At 38.0% G+C, this 14322-nt stretch overlaps 1 protein-coding gene across 1 annotated transcript; it reads left to right on the top strand.

Moving 5' to 3' along the window:
- Window positions 1–9060: 9060 nt before the first annotated feature.
- LOC122003885 (putative gamma-glutamylcyclotransferase At3g02910) lies at window positions 9061–9976 on the top strand. Its single transcript, XM_042558866.1, has one exon. The coding sequence runs from the start codon at window positions 9226–9228 to the stop codon at window positions 9769–9771; it is 546 nt and encodes a 181-aa protein (XP_042414800.1). The 5' UTR covers window positions 9061–9225; the 3' UTR covers window positions 9772–9976.
- Window positions 9977–14322: the final 4346 nt, after the last annotated feature.

Below are 14322 nucleotides of genomic sequence, written 5' to 3'. Positions count from 1 at the left end.
GCTCACATCATGAAGAGAGCAAATTGGAAGTTGAGGGTTACTCAACATCTAAAGAAGAAGAGGAAGTGAGTTCTTCTTCAAGATCGGAGCACGAAGAAGAAGCTTCTACCTCCGGGAGGGATGAAGAAGAGAGCATTCATTCATCCTCAACCCTAGGTAACTCAAACACTTTAAGTTCAAGTAAATTGCATATAAAGTGCTTTGAGTGTAGGGAACATGGACATTACAAGAGTAAGTGTCCAAAGAGGGTAAGAAAGACTCCACCGGCGCCAAAGGTCAAGGAAGCCGGAGTCCCGAAACGCAAGGGCAAGGAGCACATCGTGTGCTTCCAATGCAAGCAAAGGGGACACTATAGGAGCCATTGTCCGAGGGGGAGGCAACCTCACAAGGGCAAGAGACCGGGCACAATGATAGGGGGAGCTAAGGCAAACCCTAAGGTAACCTCTAAGGTTCATTATTGCAATTCTAATAAAACTCATGCTAGTAGTTTTGTTGCAATTGTTAATAATGATAAGCATGTTAACTTTAGGAACCAATACATATGCTTAGGTGCTAAACATGTCAACCTAGATAGGGATACTACTAGGAATGCTAACCCTAGGATTAACACTTCTAAGGTTAAGGAAAACCTAGGTAAAAACCCTAAATCAACTAGACACATGCCTAGGAACACCTCAAGAAAGAATGACAAATCAAAACTTGAGGTATTAGAGAAAGAAAATCAAGCCTTAAGGTCAAGACTTGACTCTCTAGAAAAGGCTCTTAAGGATTTGACTCTAGGGTCTAGGGGTCAAAAACCCAAGTCCAAGGACAAGAAAGGTTTGGGTCACAAACCTATGTCCCAATTGGTCAAGCCCACCTATCATAATGTTCCATTCGATTATGGAACAAAACCTAGGGCTAGGAAGACCATTACCAAGGTTACAAGGGGAGTCACCCCTATAGTTGACCTTGATGAGACCCAAATGACCAAGGCTTCAAAGCCTAAGAGGGTCATTAGGAGGGTTGCTAGGGAAGTTATCCCTAGTGAATATTTAGTGAACCCAATGAGCTCTAATAGGTATTGGGTTCCTAGGAGCATCTTCTCTACCCCATAGATGGGTTAGAGAGTGTCAACTCCAATTAGAAGGGTAGTTAACCCAACTTTGAGGAAATTGACACTCAAGGAGCATTTTCAAGGTTTTGATAACCTTTGAAAATGAAAAGAATTATTATTTACTCCTTAAAGAGTAAATTGTGCCATATTTGAAAAATATCGATTTCAATCTTATTTGGCACAATTTAAGAAAACCTAGAGAAATACCATAATTGGGATTTTGGTTTTCTCTTAGGGATATATGGGCAATCTAGGGTTAGATTTTAAGTTAGCAAAGTGGTTAAGGATACTTAGATAGGTAATCTGGGTATATTTATCTATGCTAACTTACCATGATTGGTTGCCATATGCCATGCCATGACATCATATTTATCTTATTATCATTTGAAATGTCATGATAATGCTTAGGTTATCTATATGTCATGCTCTAGTCAAGTTTCATACTTTATGCCATGACATCATGACTTTGGCACATGTTTTCCATTTATGATATCATTTATGCCATGTCATCATCTCTTGCATTAATAATCAATGAATTTGATTTAAGGATAAAAACACATTTTGATATTGAGATCAAAGTGTAGTTTAGCAAATGCATGAGAACTTAGTCTAAGATAACCTAAACCCATATCTCACATCAAAATTGACTTGGATGTGTTTGATACACTTTAGATGTGTGTGAGATATTAGGATCATGAGTTAGGATCAAGGTACATAGGTCTTGTACCTAGATGAGCCTAATTCAAGAAATGAAGGATCATAGGGAAAGCTTGTGTACAAGTCATGTACATTTAGCCCTAAGATTATGGTCCTAAATTCAAATGGTTTTAAAAGCATTTTAAAATTGATTTGAAAAACCTTGATGAAGCTTTCATAGTGATAGCATTCATCATTGAACATTGTGATACAAAGTTGACTTAACTTTGAACTATTTCAAAGCTTTTGAATTTTGTATCAAGATTGAAAAATGGAAACTATTTTCATAGAAAACTATTTTTCCATGATAGTGTATGTTATGAGGAATGTATCCTCAAAATTTCACGATTTTTGGAATTTTCTGGAATTTATTAGGAGTTTCTGAATTTCCGGAAGGGGAAATCAGAAATTCTGATTTCAGTGGCTGGATCGGTCCGGGGACCGATCCAGGGAAGATCTGATCGGCCTGCGGACCGATCCAGTGAGATCCAGGAGCTTGGTGCGATCTGGCGAAGGCCTGATCGGTCTGGTGACCGATCAGTGACGATCCAGAAAGCGTGGATCGGTCTGGGGACCGATCCATGGGGTTCCTGATCGGTCTGGGGACCGATCAGTGCGTGCCAGTTTCTGATTTTCAGCTTTGGTCTGAAATTTCAACTGGAAGTTGGGTTTTGTGGATTTCTAAAGGTTTGAAACTCTCCAAGACATTGTTGGTGCAATGGTCAAGGGGGGGTTGACCTTTAGGGGGAGTTTTTACCTAATTGTCAAGGGGAGTTGACTCTTAGGGGGAGTTTTTACTTCTTAAGACTTTTGAGGATTAGTGATATGGGATTATCACTAAGTTGATTGTTGAGTTTAGTATCAAAGGGAAATTAAGAGTTTCAATGAAAGGTATGAGACTTTCATTAGGAAGAAACTCTTGACCTTGATACCCTCCTTTTTCTTTTTGATGTGTGTCAAAAAGGGGAGAGTGTTCATTGGAGAATTATTGAAGAACCCAAGCTAGGTTATCGGGTTAACCTAAGCTAGGGGAAGAATGTCAAGGAATGTTCGAGGAAGAACATTGGAATACTTTTTGATGTGTGTCAAAAAGGGGGAGAATTATTGGAGAACCCAAGTTAGGTTATCGGGTTAACCTAAGGGGAGAATGTCCAGGTTATGTTCAAGGAAAAGAACATTGGACATTGGAAGATGATTGAAAACCTAAGTTAGGTTATCGGGTTAACCTAACTTGATTATGGTTTTGTCAAACATCAAAAAGGGGGAGATTGTTGGTGCAACCTTAGGTCAAGGTTGACCTGGTTGACCTGACTCGAGTTGACCTAACTCGAGTTATATTTTGATGTTTGACTTAGGAAGATTGTTGGTGCAACCTTAGGTCAAGGTTGACCTAGTTGAGTTGTATTTTGATGTTTGACACTCGTGGAAGAGTTGTATTCTTGATATGGGACAAGAATAGATGTTTGGGAGATTATTGGTGCAACCGTAGGTCAAGGTTGACTGGTTGACTGACACTCGAAAAGTCCAAGTATGGAGACTTGCATCGGAAAAGTCCAAGCAGGAGCTTGACCTGGAAAAGTCCAAGTATGGAGACTTGGCATCGGAAAAGTCCAAGCAGGAGCTTGGCGAAAAGTCCAAGTATGAAGACTTGGTATGGAAAACCAAGCAGGAGCTTGGCACGAGGAAAGTCCTAAGCGGGATGTTAGGCGGTGTGGAAAGTCCGGTGAGTGAAACCAGGGGTGGGAAAGTCCTAAGCGGGATGTTAGGCGTGGGAAAGTCCTAACGGGATGTTAGGCAGTTGGAAGTCCTGGTGAGTGAAACCGGGCAAGGGAAAATCCAGATGGATCGGGATGATCGGACTTCGGTGTTGGAAAATCCGGATGGATCGGGGATGATCGGACTTGGTGTTGGAAAGTCCAAGTAGGTCAAAGGGATTGACCGGACACTTGGTGGGAGTCTTAGCAGGTCAAGGGAGTGACCAGATGTTAAGCATGATGAACCAATAGGTCAAGGTTGACCGGATATTGGTTTGGACTTGGTTTGGGCAAAACCAAGCTCGGATCGGCTCCGGACCGATCCAGGGATGTTCTGATCGGTCTTGTGACCGATCGATTCCACTAGATATCATCTTGGAGTTCTGATCGGTCCACGCACCGATCGTGCAACGATCGAGCGGAGAAAGAAGCTCCCGATCGGTCCAGGACCGATCGGTGTATCCGATCGGTCTCCACGATCGATCAAGAGACGAGTGCGATTCTCCATGGTGACTGAGGAGCTGGGATCGGTCCGGGACCGATCAGGACAGAGCCTGATCGGTCCGCAGACCGATCAGGGATTCGATCGCGACACCTGATCGGTCTGGGGACCGATCAGGTGTCGAACAGAGGGTTCATACGCCTAGGCTGATCGGTCTGGTGACCGATCAGAGTTCTAGCCGTTGCGACGCAACGGCTAGTTTCTTCTGTTTCTTCTTCGCAGGTATAAAAGGATCGAGGGCATCTTCTGTGCGACAACTCTTCTTCCTCCTTCCTGTTGCTAAGTGCTGCTGTGCTTGAGTTTTGTTGAGCTCGTCCAAAGCTTCGCGTGAGCTTCCCCGACTGGAACAGCTGCTGCTGTTAGAGTTTCTGGACTCCAGTCGACGAGAAAGCAAGATTGGTAGAGTGCTTGTGTATTCTTATTGTATTTCTTGCTTACTCTTTGTTCTTGTACTCTTTGTTTGCTGTTGCAAACATTTGTGGCGAGGTTTCTCCACCCACAAGGAGTATAGTGTATTAGTCGGTTCTCCGGGGACTCATCCACCGACGGATTGACTGGACTCGTCCACCTTACGGACACGCCGAGGAGTAGGAGCCCTAATCTCCGAACCTCGTTACATCCTTGTGTTAAGGTTTGTTTTTCTTCTCTTTCGTTTCTTTGTATTTTCCGCTGCACTAACCTAATCGTAGGAAGAAACGCGAAAGATTGGGGTCGGCTATTCACACCCCCTCTCTAGCCGTTCAAAGGATCCTAACAATAACTTGCAGATGTAGCGATTATAATTTTGCGATGAGTTTTTGACCTTATGAAGATCAACAACACATTATTGTTGATTAACCATTAGACACATAAACCATTAGATGCATAATATAACAAATCGACCATCTCTAAATAATTTGAGATGGTGTTTGATGGTCATACCATAAAATTACAATAATAGTTTTATCGATTTTTACAACAATAATACAGTAAAAGAGCACAATAATTTAGACACAACAAAAATTAATAGTATAAAACAATTTGATATTCTAAAAAGTTACAACAACAATTAAAGATCTTTGAATGAGTTTAGATTTGGTATATTATGTATCCTATAGTTCAATCCGAATAAAAATTTACAGCATCTCAAATTTATAACTTATAGTTGTAGCAGTTACAATTTTATAGCTGTTATAATGTGTTGTTGATCTTTGAAAGACCAGCAACAACATTGTTGGTAACTTAAACTTTGAGAGACAATAACTTTTGACTGAGATTGAATCACGAGACATAATATATTAAATTGAAAATCTCTAAATAAGCTTCAATTTGATATATTGCGTCCCATGGTTTTATCTAAGTCAAAAGTTATTGTCTTTTGAAGATCATTAGTAAAATCTGTAACACAATACATTATGTTACTGACTTAAAAGAGCTTTGATTTGGTATATTGTGCATTCCGTGATTTAATCTCAGTTAAAAGTTATAGTATTTTGAAGATCAACAATAAAATCAACAACACAATACAATGTGTTGTTGATTTTTTAAAATCAACAGCACAACATTGTGTTGTTGAAAAATCAGCAGCACAATGTTGCGTTGCTAATTTCATAAAATTAGTAGCAGTATTGTCTGATTTCATAAAATTAGCAACACTATTGTATTGCTGACTTTTAAGCAGCATAAAATCAACAATACAAAATTTTGTATTGCTGATTTGCAATACAATATATCGTGTTGCTAATTTTACTACTAATTTTCAAAAGATCATAACTTTTGATTGAGATTAAATCACAAGATGCATAATATATCAAATTAAAGCTCATTTAGAGATCTTCAATTTGGTATATTGATTTCGTACCTGATACAACGTGTTGTTGATCTTTGAAAATCTAGCAATAATACTATTATTAACTTAAACTTTGAGATATCATAACTTTTGATTGAAATTGAATCACGAGACGTATAATATATTAAATTGAAGATCTCTGAACAAGTTTTGATTTAATTTATTATGCATCCCATTGTTTAATCTCAGTAAACTGTTATGGTCTTTTGAAAATCAATAGGGAAATTAGCAACACAATGTATTGTGTTGCTAATTTTCAGCAGTATAAAATCAACAACAACTTGCTGCTGGCTTAAACTTTGAGAGACCATAACCTTTGACTCAGATTAAACCACAAGATGATATATTGTGCGCCCATTATTTAATCTCAGTCAAAAGTTAGTTTCTTAAATTTTAATTCAACGACACTGTGTTGCTTATTTTTGAAAATAAGTATTGTGTTGTTGATTTTCATAAATATGTACATAGTATTGTTGATTTTAATAATTAGCTATAATATGTTGCTGACTTAAATTTTGAGAAACCATAACTTTCAATTTCCAAAGCTGATTTAAATTTTGAGAAATCATAACTTTCAGTTTCAAGAACTGATATAAATTTTGAGAAACCATAACTTTTAGTTTCCAGAAATCAACAACACGGGGCTAATTTTCGAAAACCAACAACACAGGTAGTTGCTAATTTTTGGAAATCAGCAACACCATGCTGCTGATGATTTTTAGACATCAGTAACACGGTGTTGCTGATTTTCCATGTTGCTAATTTCAAGACACCAACAACACAAGTATTGCTGATTTTGTATTTATGGCTATGGCTCTGTTTATGTTTATTATTTTCAATATGTTAAATTGAAACTTTATATAATATATGAAAATAATCTAGTTTGTAATTTAACTTTTCAATCAATAATCTTCAGCATTGTCTGCGAGCTCCTTAAGCTAAACAAATAAGCTGCTCGAAAGATAATACAACCAATCTTCTTTCGATAAATAGATAAAAAGATGCAGAACATCGATTACTGATGTCAAACACAGACCAACATCAACAATAAGACTAAACAATACAAGGAAGACTGATAATGCACAAGCATGAAGCATAGTGACAAAGAAAATGAGTTTCTTAGAACATTCTTGAAAAGGTAACTGCTCAAGGTGTCTGGATAAGCTCCATAACTAATAGGAAAAATCATCTCATGTCTTGTTGGAGCCAACTTTCCCTGAGCGAAGTTGCGAAACATGTCACTAAGGGTTAGAGCTGACCATGAGGTCAATCCACTAGCAAACAGTTGAGATTTTAGAATCCAAAGGCGCCTCATGACCGAGAATGCTTCATTGAGACACATTGTTTGGGTCTTCAACTGAGACTGGAGTGACTTTTGTGGAGAGGAACAAGTATTAAAAGAGAGTTTTTGACATTCTATCTAACATTTGTTTAGCAATGAACACTAATAGTAACAATGAAATAACTTCAAGGAAAAAACACAATTGATAGATAATAATTTGCAAAGCATAGAATTTTAGAAGCTTAAACAAGAGCTTACACTAAGCCATCACTTTCTTATCTCGTCTTTTAACCAAATCATTCTGCAAGTCAATGTCCTCAATCTCCATATGTTCTTCACACCCTTTTACCTTGTGCTTCTCAATTCTCATTTTCTGTGTACCTACTACTTTTTCACTCTCCTCATCTTCATTTATCTTCTCGACAATTTTCGGTGCTTTAACACCACCAAGCTTATCCTTTTGGCTACCAAGATGCGATCTATTCTCCTCCTCCGACTCATCTAACCCACATCCATCCAAATCAGTACTTACCTCCAGAAAATCGATATCCTTCCCCTTCGTGTTGAGGTCGACCCAACTAGGGTTTTTCGAATCGCCCATCACTGTCACCTAAGTCGTCTCTTCGTGGCCATTTCCATCAAAGGAGGCTCCTTTACGACGCTCCTTGCGTGAATCTTGCGTGAATCGAATATGAAGTAGTCGAGCACGATGGCTCTGTCATTGGAGTCATGCTCCTGCGAGGGTTTTTAATCATCCTCATCGACATCGAAGCCATCAGGATCTCCTAGTCGTAGAATTTGAGATGACCTTCCACGGTAGACATGACACTCAAGAGCAAAAAGACATGGAGACAAAGAGGGAGGAGATCGAGAGAGGAGAATGAGGATAATATGGTGTTGCATTACTGATTTTTCAGATGAATAATAATCTTATTATCTTATTATTTTATTAAAAATCTCCCCTTTTTACTAACTAATTTTGGTGAAGCCTAAAATGAATTTACGTTAATATCTTTTTTTTTCTATTCACACTAAAAATAATTCCAAGGTTTATTAGTAATTCCATAAGCGAAACAATCAGTGATTTAGAGTTCGAGACTTAGCTGCGGCATATTATTATGAATTTTTCTCATCATTAAGTTTTTCTGATTGTTTTATATAAAAAAATATAATTATCTTTAGTCTCACATCTTAGAATTGACAATACTATAATTAAAGAAGCTTCTATAAATATTTTATACCGACAATGTTAAAAAATATAATTTTCTTAGTTTTTTTACTAAGATAAGTAAAATATTAAATTAAATTAATTGTTTTCATAGGTAAGGGTGACACTAAAAAATCCAAACAATTCAGATTTTCAAAGATCCAAATAATTTAGATTTTTAAAAGTCAGGTACTTTATCCTAATGATTCTACTTTAATTAATATAATTTCATTATAAAGGATTGATTTTAATGTATTATATTACACACATGACGCGTGTGCACGAATGAGCATTAAGATAAATTAAGTAAAATTACATTATTTAAACAATTATAAAATCAATATTGAAATGGAGATAATACAAAATCATCTATGATAAATTGATGATAAATCATTATTTAGATATTTTCAATAAAGAGCATTTGAATGGGCCATTAAGATTTTTTATTGGCCTTAATTTAGTGGGTCCTGTTACTTTACTCACCTCTCCACTCTCTCTCCACCAAGCAATGCATGAGAGATCGAGGCGGCGGCCCCTCCGTTTTCCACCCAACCACCAACTTGGTACTTTTCAGCTCAATAGACATTAGTTCTGGCGGTCCCTTTTAAAAACAAATAGATTCTCTATTTTGATGACCCTTAATATCGGAATGGAAGAAGTAAATATATATCCACAGACACGTCTGGTTGGGTAACCCCGGCCCCTATTAAAGGCAGACGTCATGTTGTTCCACCACAAACAACCAGGGTCGTCCTTGATCGTCCGAGAGGCAGAGCCCTCCGTATCTCGGTCCACGTGCCTTGTTCCTCCTCTCCCGCCCCTTTTCGCTTAGGATCTCCGAAACCCTAATCGATCCAGCCATGGGCGCCGAGGGAGTGATGGATGGGCACTTCGTCTTCACCTACGGTACGCTCAAGCGCGGCTTCTCCAACCACAGCCTCATCCAGGAGCTGGTCTGCGCCGGCGACGCCTCGTTCGTCGGCGAGGCCCGCACGACCTGCCGCCTCCCGCTCGTCTGCGGCCCCTACCGCGTGCCCTTCCTCCTCAACTTTCCCGGGGCCGGCGAGCACGTCGCGGGCGAGCTCTACGCCGTCTCGCCGCGCGGGATCGCCCGGATGGACGAGCTCGAGGGCACCCGCCGCGGCCACTACGAGCGCCTCCCGATCTCCGTCGCCCTCCTTGGCCATCCTGTAAGCCCCAAAGTGGAAGTGGCCGCGGAGGCGTACTACGCGCACCCGAGCTACGCCGGCGAGCTGTGGCGGCGCAGCGAGGAGAGGGGATACGCCGGTTACTCGGAGAAGGAGGCGATGGGGTACGTGAAGCGGAAGGATCGCCCCCAAGACATCACCTTCCTCGAGCAGATCCGGCTCTTCGTCTCCTCGCCCTCCCCCCAGACTCAGACTTAGATCTGAACGCGTACGGTCTTTCTCCTCCTCCTCCTCCCTCATTAAACTCGTGCTTTTGTCGTGTTTGCGTTCCCCTTTCCCGATCGGCGGCTGCCGAGATTGGTGCCTCTTTTTTCGTGATGGCAATCACCAATCCGTGGAGCGTAATTGTTCTGTAAACTACCCCCTTTCTTATTACGTAAAGCAATTTGCTTTCCTGTGATTCTATCTTCTTTCAAACAGAGATTGAAGAAACTGTGTATTGATTTGGATTGCTGGATTCAGGAATCCCTTTGCGTGTTCCGCATCATTGGATTCCACTAATTTGTCCGATCCTTCTAATAATCTAATATTTTTTATTCTATCAAGCTTTTGTCCAATTTGCAGTTGTGAAAACAGTTTAATCAGATTCATGCAAATGAAAAGGATTGCTGGTGTAAAAGGAGCATCAACTTGCAGGATGGTGTGAAATCGTAAGACCTGAGGTCATATCAAGCCTTTCGCGCCATATGTCTATGGGTTACGTGTCTGTTCTGCTCTTTTATCTTTGCCTCTCGATCTACTCCGGCCGATGTCAATTGTCTATTGAAGGATTTACATTCTATAACCAAATTCTCTGTTGATTATTGGTGTTGAATTGAGTTTATTATCGAGTTTTTCATTCTCCCGACCCTTGGTCATGAATTGAGTTTTATCATGGCCTTTGGTTCCGGATTAACTTATCATTCTTTCTTGATCTGCAATCGGGTTTATTATTTTCTCTTGACTTTTGGTTTTCGGATTGAGCTTATCATTCTATCCTTATTATTCTCATCTGACTCAATCATCGATCAATTCTGTATAAAAAACAAAGTAAAATTCATTGCCCTGGCGACTCCCCACGATTGAGCCATACTATTGAAGGGAGTAAATTAGAAAATCAAAACTAGCTATTACATGTGAAGGTAATTTCTCGATCTTTGTCGGGATTCGACTTATAGATCAAGCTTATACTTTAGGTTGCAGGTCGATTTTATTATTCTCTCTTGATTGTTAGTCGTAGATGGAACTTATTATTCTCTTTCAACCCTTGATCTGGATTGAGCTTATCATTCTATCTCAATTCGAGGTTGCAAATCAAATTTATTATTCTCTTATGACTTAGTATCATGAATCAAGCTTATTATTCTCCCGAACATATTCATTTCTAAATTTTGTGTTTGGTTGACGGGAATGAAATTATAATTTTGGAATGAAATCAAAAAATTTGGATTTTGATGAAATCCATCTCTTCCTTTGGGTTTTGATGGGAATGAGAATAAAAATTAAATTTTAAACGAAAATACCCTTAATATATTTATTAATTTTCCTTTCATATCATTTTTTCTCTCCTTATTCTCTCTCATTATACTTTTTCTCTCTTCAATCTCTTCCATCACACACTCTTTTCTCATTTTTCTATTACACTTTCTCTTCATTCTCTTTTATCATAGATTTTTTCTTTATCATAATTGTTAGAGTGTATACTAAAAGTCTAGTCTTTTGTAAACATTTTATTTTGAAATAAAGAATCATATTGGTTAAATGTCTACATTTTTATGCTAAGTGTAGTTGTTCAATTAATTTATATTGTAAATAACATGGTGTATGGTGTCACACACAGAAGATCATGTTATTAATTCCTTATAAATTATAAGCAGTAGCTTACGACTAAGATGGAAAGGAACAAACCATTGGAATAGTCGTAGTGTAATTTGATATTAGTTTATCTTAATTATAAATTACACTAGTACACTCTGAGTGTATTGAGCAGGATCATTTAAGGTAATACTTTTTACACTGACTAAATAAAAGAACAAGACCTTTTGTTATTATGGAAGTGTATGCTCTTAATCCTGATATAATAACAAACACATATATCTAGTATTTATTTCTTGACTTATCAATGAGTGAGATTTAGTTCGATAAATCAAGAGGTCCGATAAGTTGAGAAATAATATTATTTATAGTGTGTGTTGTTAATTATAGAAGAAAACTGTGTCCTAGTAATCTATGTTGATAATATCTCCAAGAGGAGCTCAAAAGGATTGTCATGTAAATCTTATAGGTGTACTTAGTCTGACATGACGATAAGGTTGAGTGGTACTACTCTTGGACTAAGATATTAATTAAAATGAGTTGTCAGTAACTCACTTAATTGGTGGACATTCGACATCTTAAACACAGGGAGACTAATACACTCATAATAAGAAGGAGCCCAAAATGTAATTTGGGATTGGTGCGGTAGTTCAATAATAATTCTTTAGTGGTATGAATTATTATTGCTGAAATTAAGTTGGGTGTTCGGGGCGAACACGGGAAGCTTAATTTCATCGGGAGACCCAAACCAATTCCTCCTCTCGGTCCCTATCGTATCCTCTTATTTATAAAGTATTATACCCACCTTCTTACCCATCCTTATGTGGTCGGCCAAGCCAAGCTTGGAGCCCAAGTAAGGGTCGGCCAAGACATGGCTTGGATGGGATAAAGTGTGGCCGATCCTAGCTTGAGTTCAAGCTTAGGTGGTCGGCCATAATAAAATTAAAAGGGTTTTATTTTTAAATTTTTTCTTATGTGGATTCCATGGTTTTAAAAGAGAGTTTAAAATTTAAATATTTCCTTTTATAGATTTCTACAAAAGATTAAGTGAAAGGTTTGAAATCTTTCCTTATTTGTAGTTAAAAGAAAGATTTTAATTTTTGATAAAATTTTCCCTTTTAACCATCCTCATGATTTAAAAGAGAGTTTTAAAATTAAAATTTTCCTTTTATAGTTTCCCTTTTTAAAATTAAATCTTTCCCTTTTTAACTCTGCCCATAATGACCGGTCATGGCCGGTCCCAAGCCCGGATAAAGGAGGAGGGTTGCGTTAGGTTGACAGCCAGCGTCAAACTATGGCAAATATTTCATGAATGAATCCATTAAACTATTGTGCTAATGCTAGGTTGTTCCCCCGAAGGAACGCGTTGCAGGGTCCGACTGTAACGTCTCGGCAAGGACCGCTACATCTCCAGAACTCGGGTGTAGTGATAAATATGCAAGAGTTCACGTTACAGGGTCCGACTGTAACGTCTCAGCAAGGACCGCTACATCTCCATGAGAACTTGGGTGTAGTGTTAAATAGGCAAGAGTTCTCACACCATAGGTTAGATAAGAACAAATATGATAGGAAAACTAATAATCTAAGATTTGGAACTTGGAACATAGGAACTCTCACTGGTAAATCAATGGCGGTAGTAGATATGATGATTAAGAGAAAAATTAATATTTTGTGTGTACAAGAGACAAAATGGACAGGTGAGAAGGCAAAGATGATCGAGAACACGGGTTTTAAGTTATGGTACACTGGAAAGAGTAAAACAAGAAATGGAGTGGGTATTATTGTAGATAGTTTGTTAAAGGATGAAGTTGTAGGAGTAGCTAGAAAAGGGGATAGAATTATAGCCCTTAAGATAATAATGGCGAAAGAAACTATGAACATAATTAGCGTATATGCACCACAAGTAAGATTAGATGAAGCTACCAAATCAAGGTTTTGGGAGGACTTAGATGAAATATTACAAAATATTTCACCAAATGAAAGGATTTTAATAGGAGGTGATCTAAATGGACATGTCGGAGTGAAAAATGAGGAATATGAGAGAGTACATGGGAGTTATGGGTTTGGAACGAGGAATGAGGAATGAGGAAGGGAAAACTATATTAGATTTTGCGATAGCATATGACCTTATATTAGCTAGTACGTTTTTTAAGAAAAGAGAAGAACACTTAGTCACATTCAAAAGTGGGAATAATAAATCGTAAATTGACTTTCTTATGGTTAGGAAGAAGGATAGAAAGATTTGTAAAGATTGCAAAGTCATCTCTGGAGAAAGCTTAACTACCCAACATAGGGTAGTAGTGTTGGATATACGTCTTAAACATAGTATCAATAGAAAGAAAATATATACAATTCCTAAAATTAAGTGGTGGAAGTTAAAGGATGGGAAGCAACATATATTTAAGGAGAAGGTAGAAGTACAAGCATTAGGTGAAATATACAATGACTCTAATACAACATGGGATAAGATGGTATCAAAGTTGAAAATAATAGCTAAGAGTGTCCTCGGTGAGTCAAAGGGGCATGCACCGCTCAGTAAAGAATCTTGGTGGTGGAATGAGAAAGTACAAGAGAAAGTGAAGGAAAAACGAATAGCTTATAAGGAATTATATATTTGTAAGAATGAGGAAAACTTAAAAAAATATACAATAGCCAAGAAAGAAGCTAAGAAAGTGGTGAATGAAGCAAAAAATGAAACTTTTGAACGGTTATATCAAAAATTGGATACAAAAGAAGGGGAAAGAGACATTTATAGAATAGCTAAAGTGAGAGAAAGAAAAATAAGAGATCTTAGCCAAATAAAATGTATTAAAGATGAATGTAATAGGGTATTAGTAAGCGATGGAGAAATAAAAGAGCGGTGGAAGAGGTATTTTCATCAACTTTTTAATGAAGGTTTAGGAGACCAACTTAACTTGGGTAATTTAATTAGGTCAAATGAGCATCGAAATTTTA

Source organism: Zingiber officinale, chromosome 7B (genome assembly GCF_018446385.1).
Source record: "Zingiber officinale cultivar Zhangliang chromosome 7B, Zo_v1.1, whole genome shotgun sequence".
NCBI lineage: Eukaryota > Viridiplantae > Streptophyta > Magnoliopsida > Zingiberales > Zingiberaceae > Zingiber > Zingiber officinale.
The sequence above is the reverse complement of the archived record's forward strand: the minus strand, read 5'-3'. Positions and strand labels throughout refer to the sequence as shown.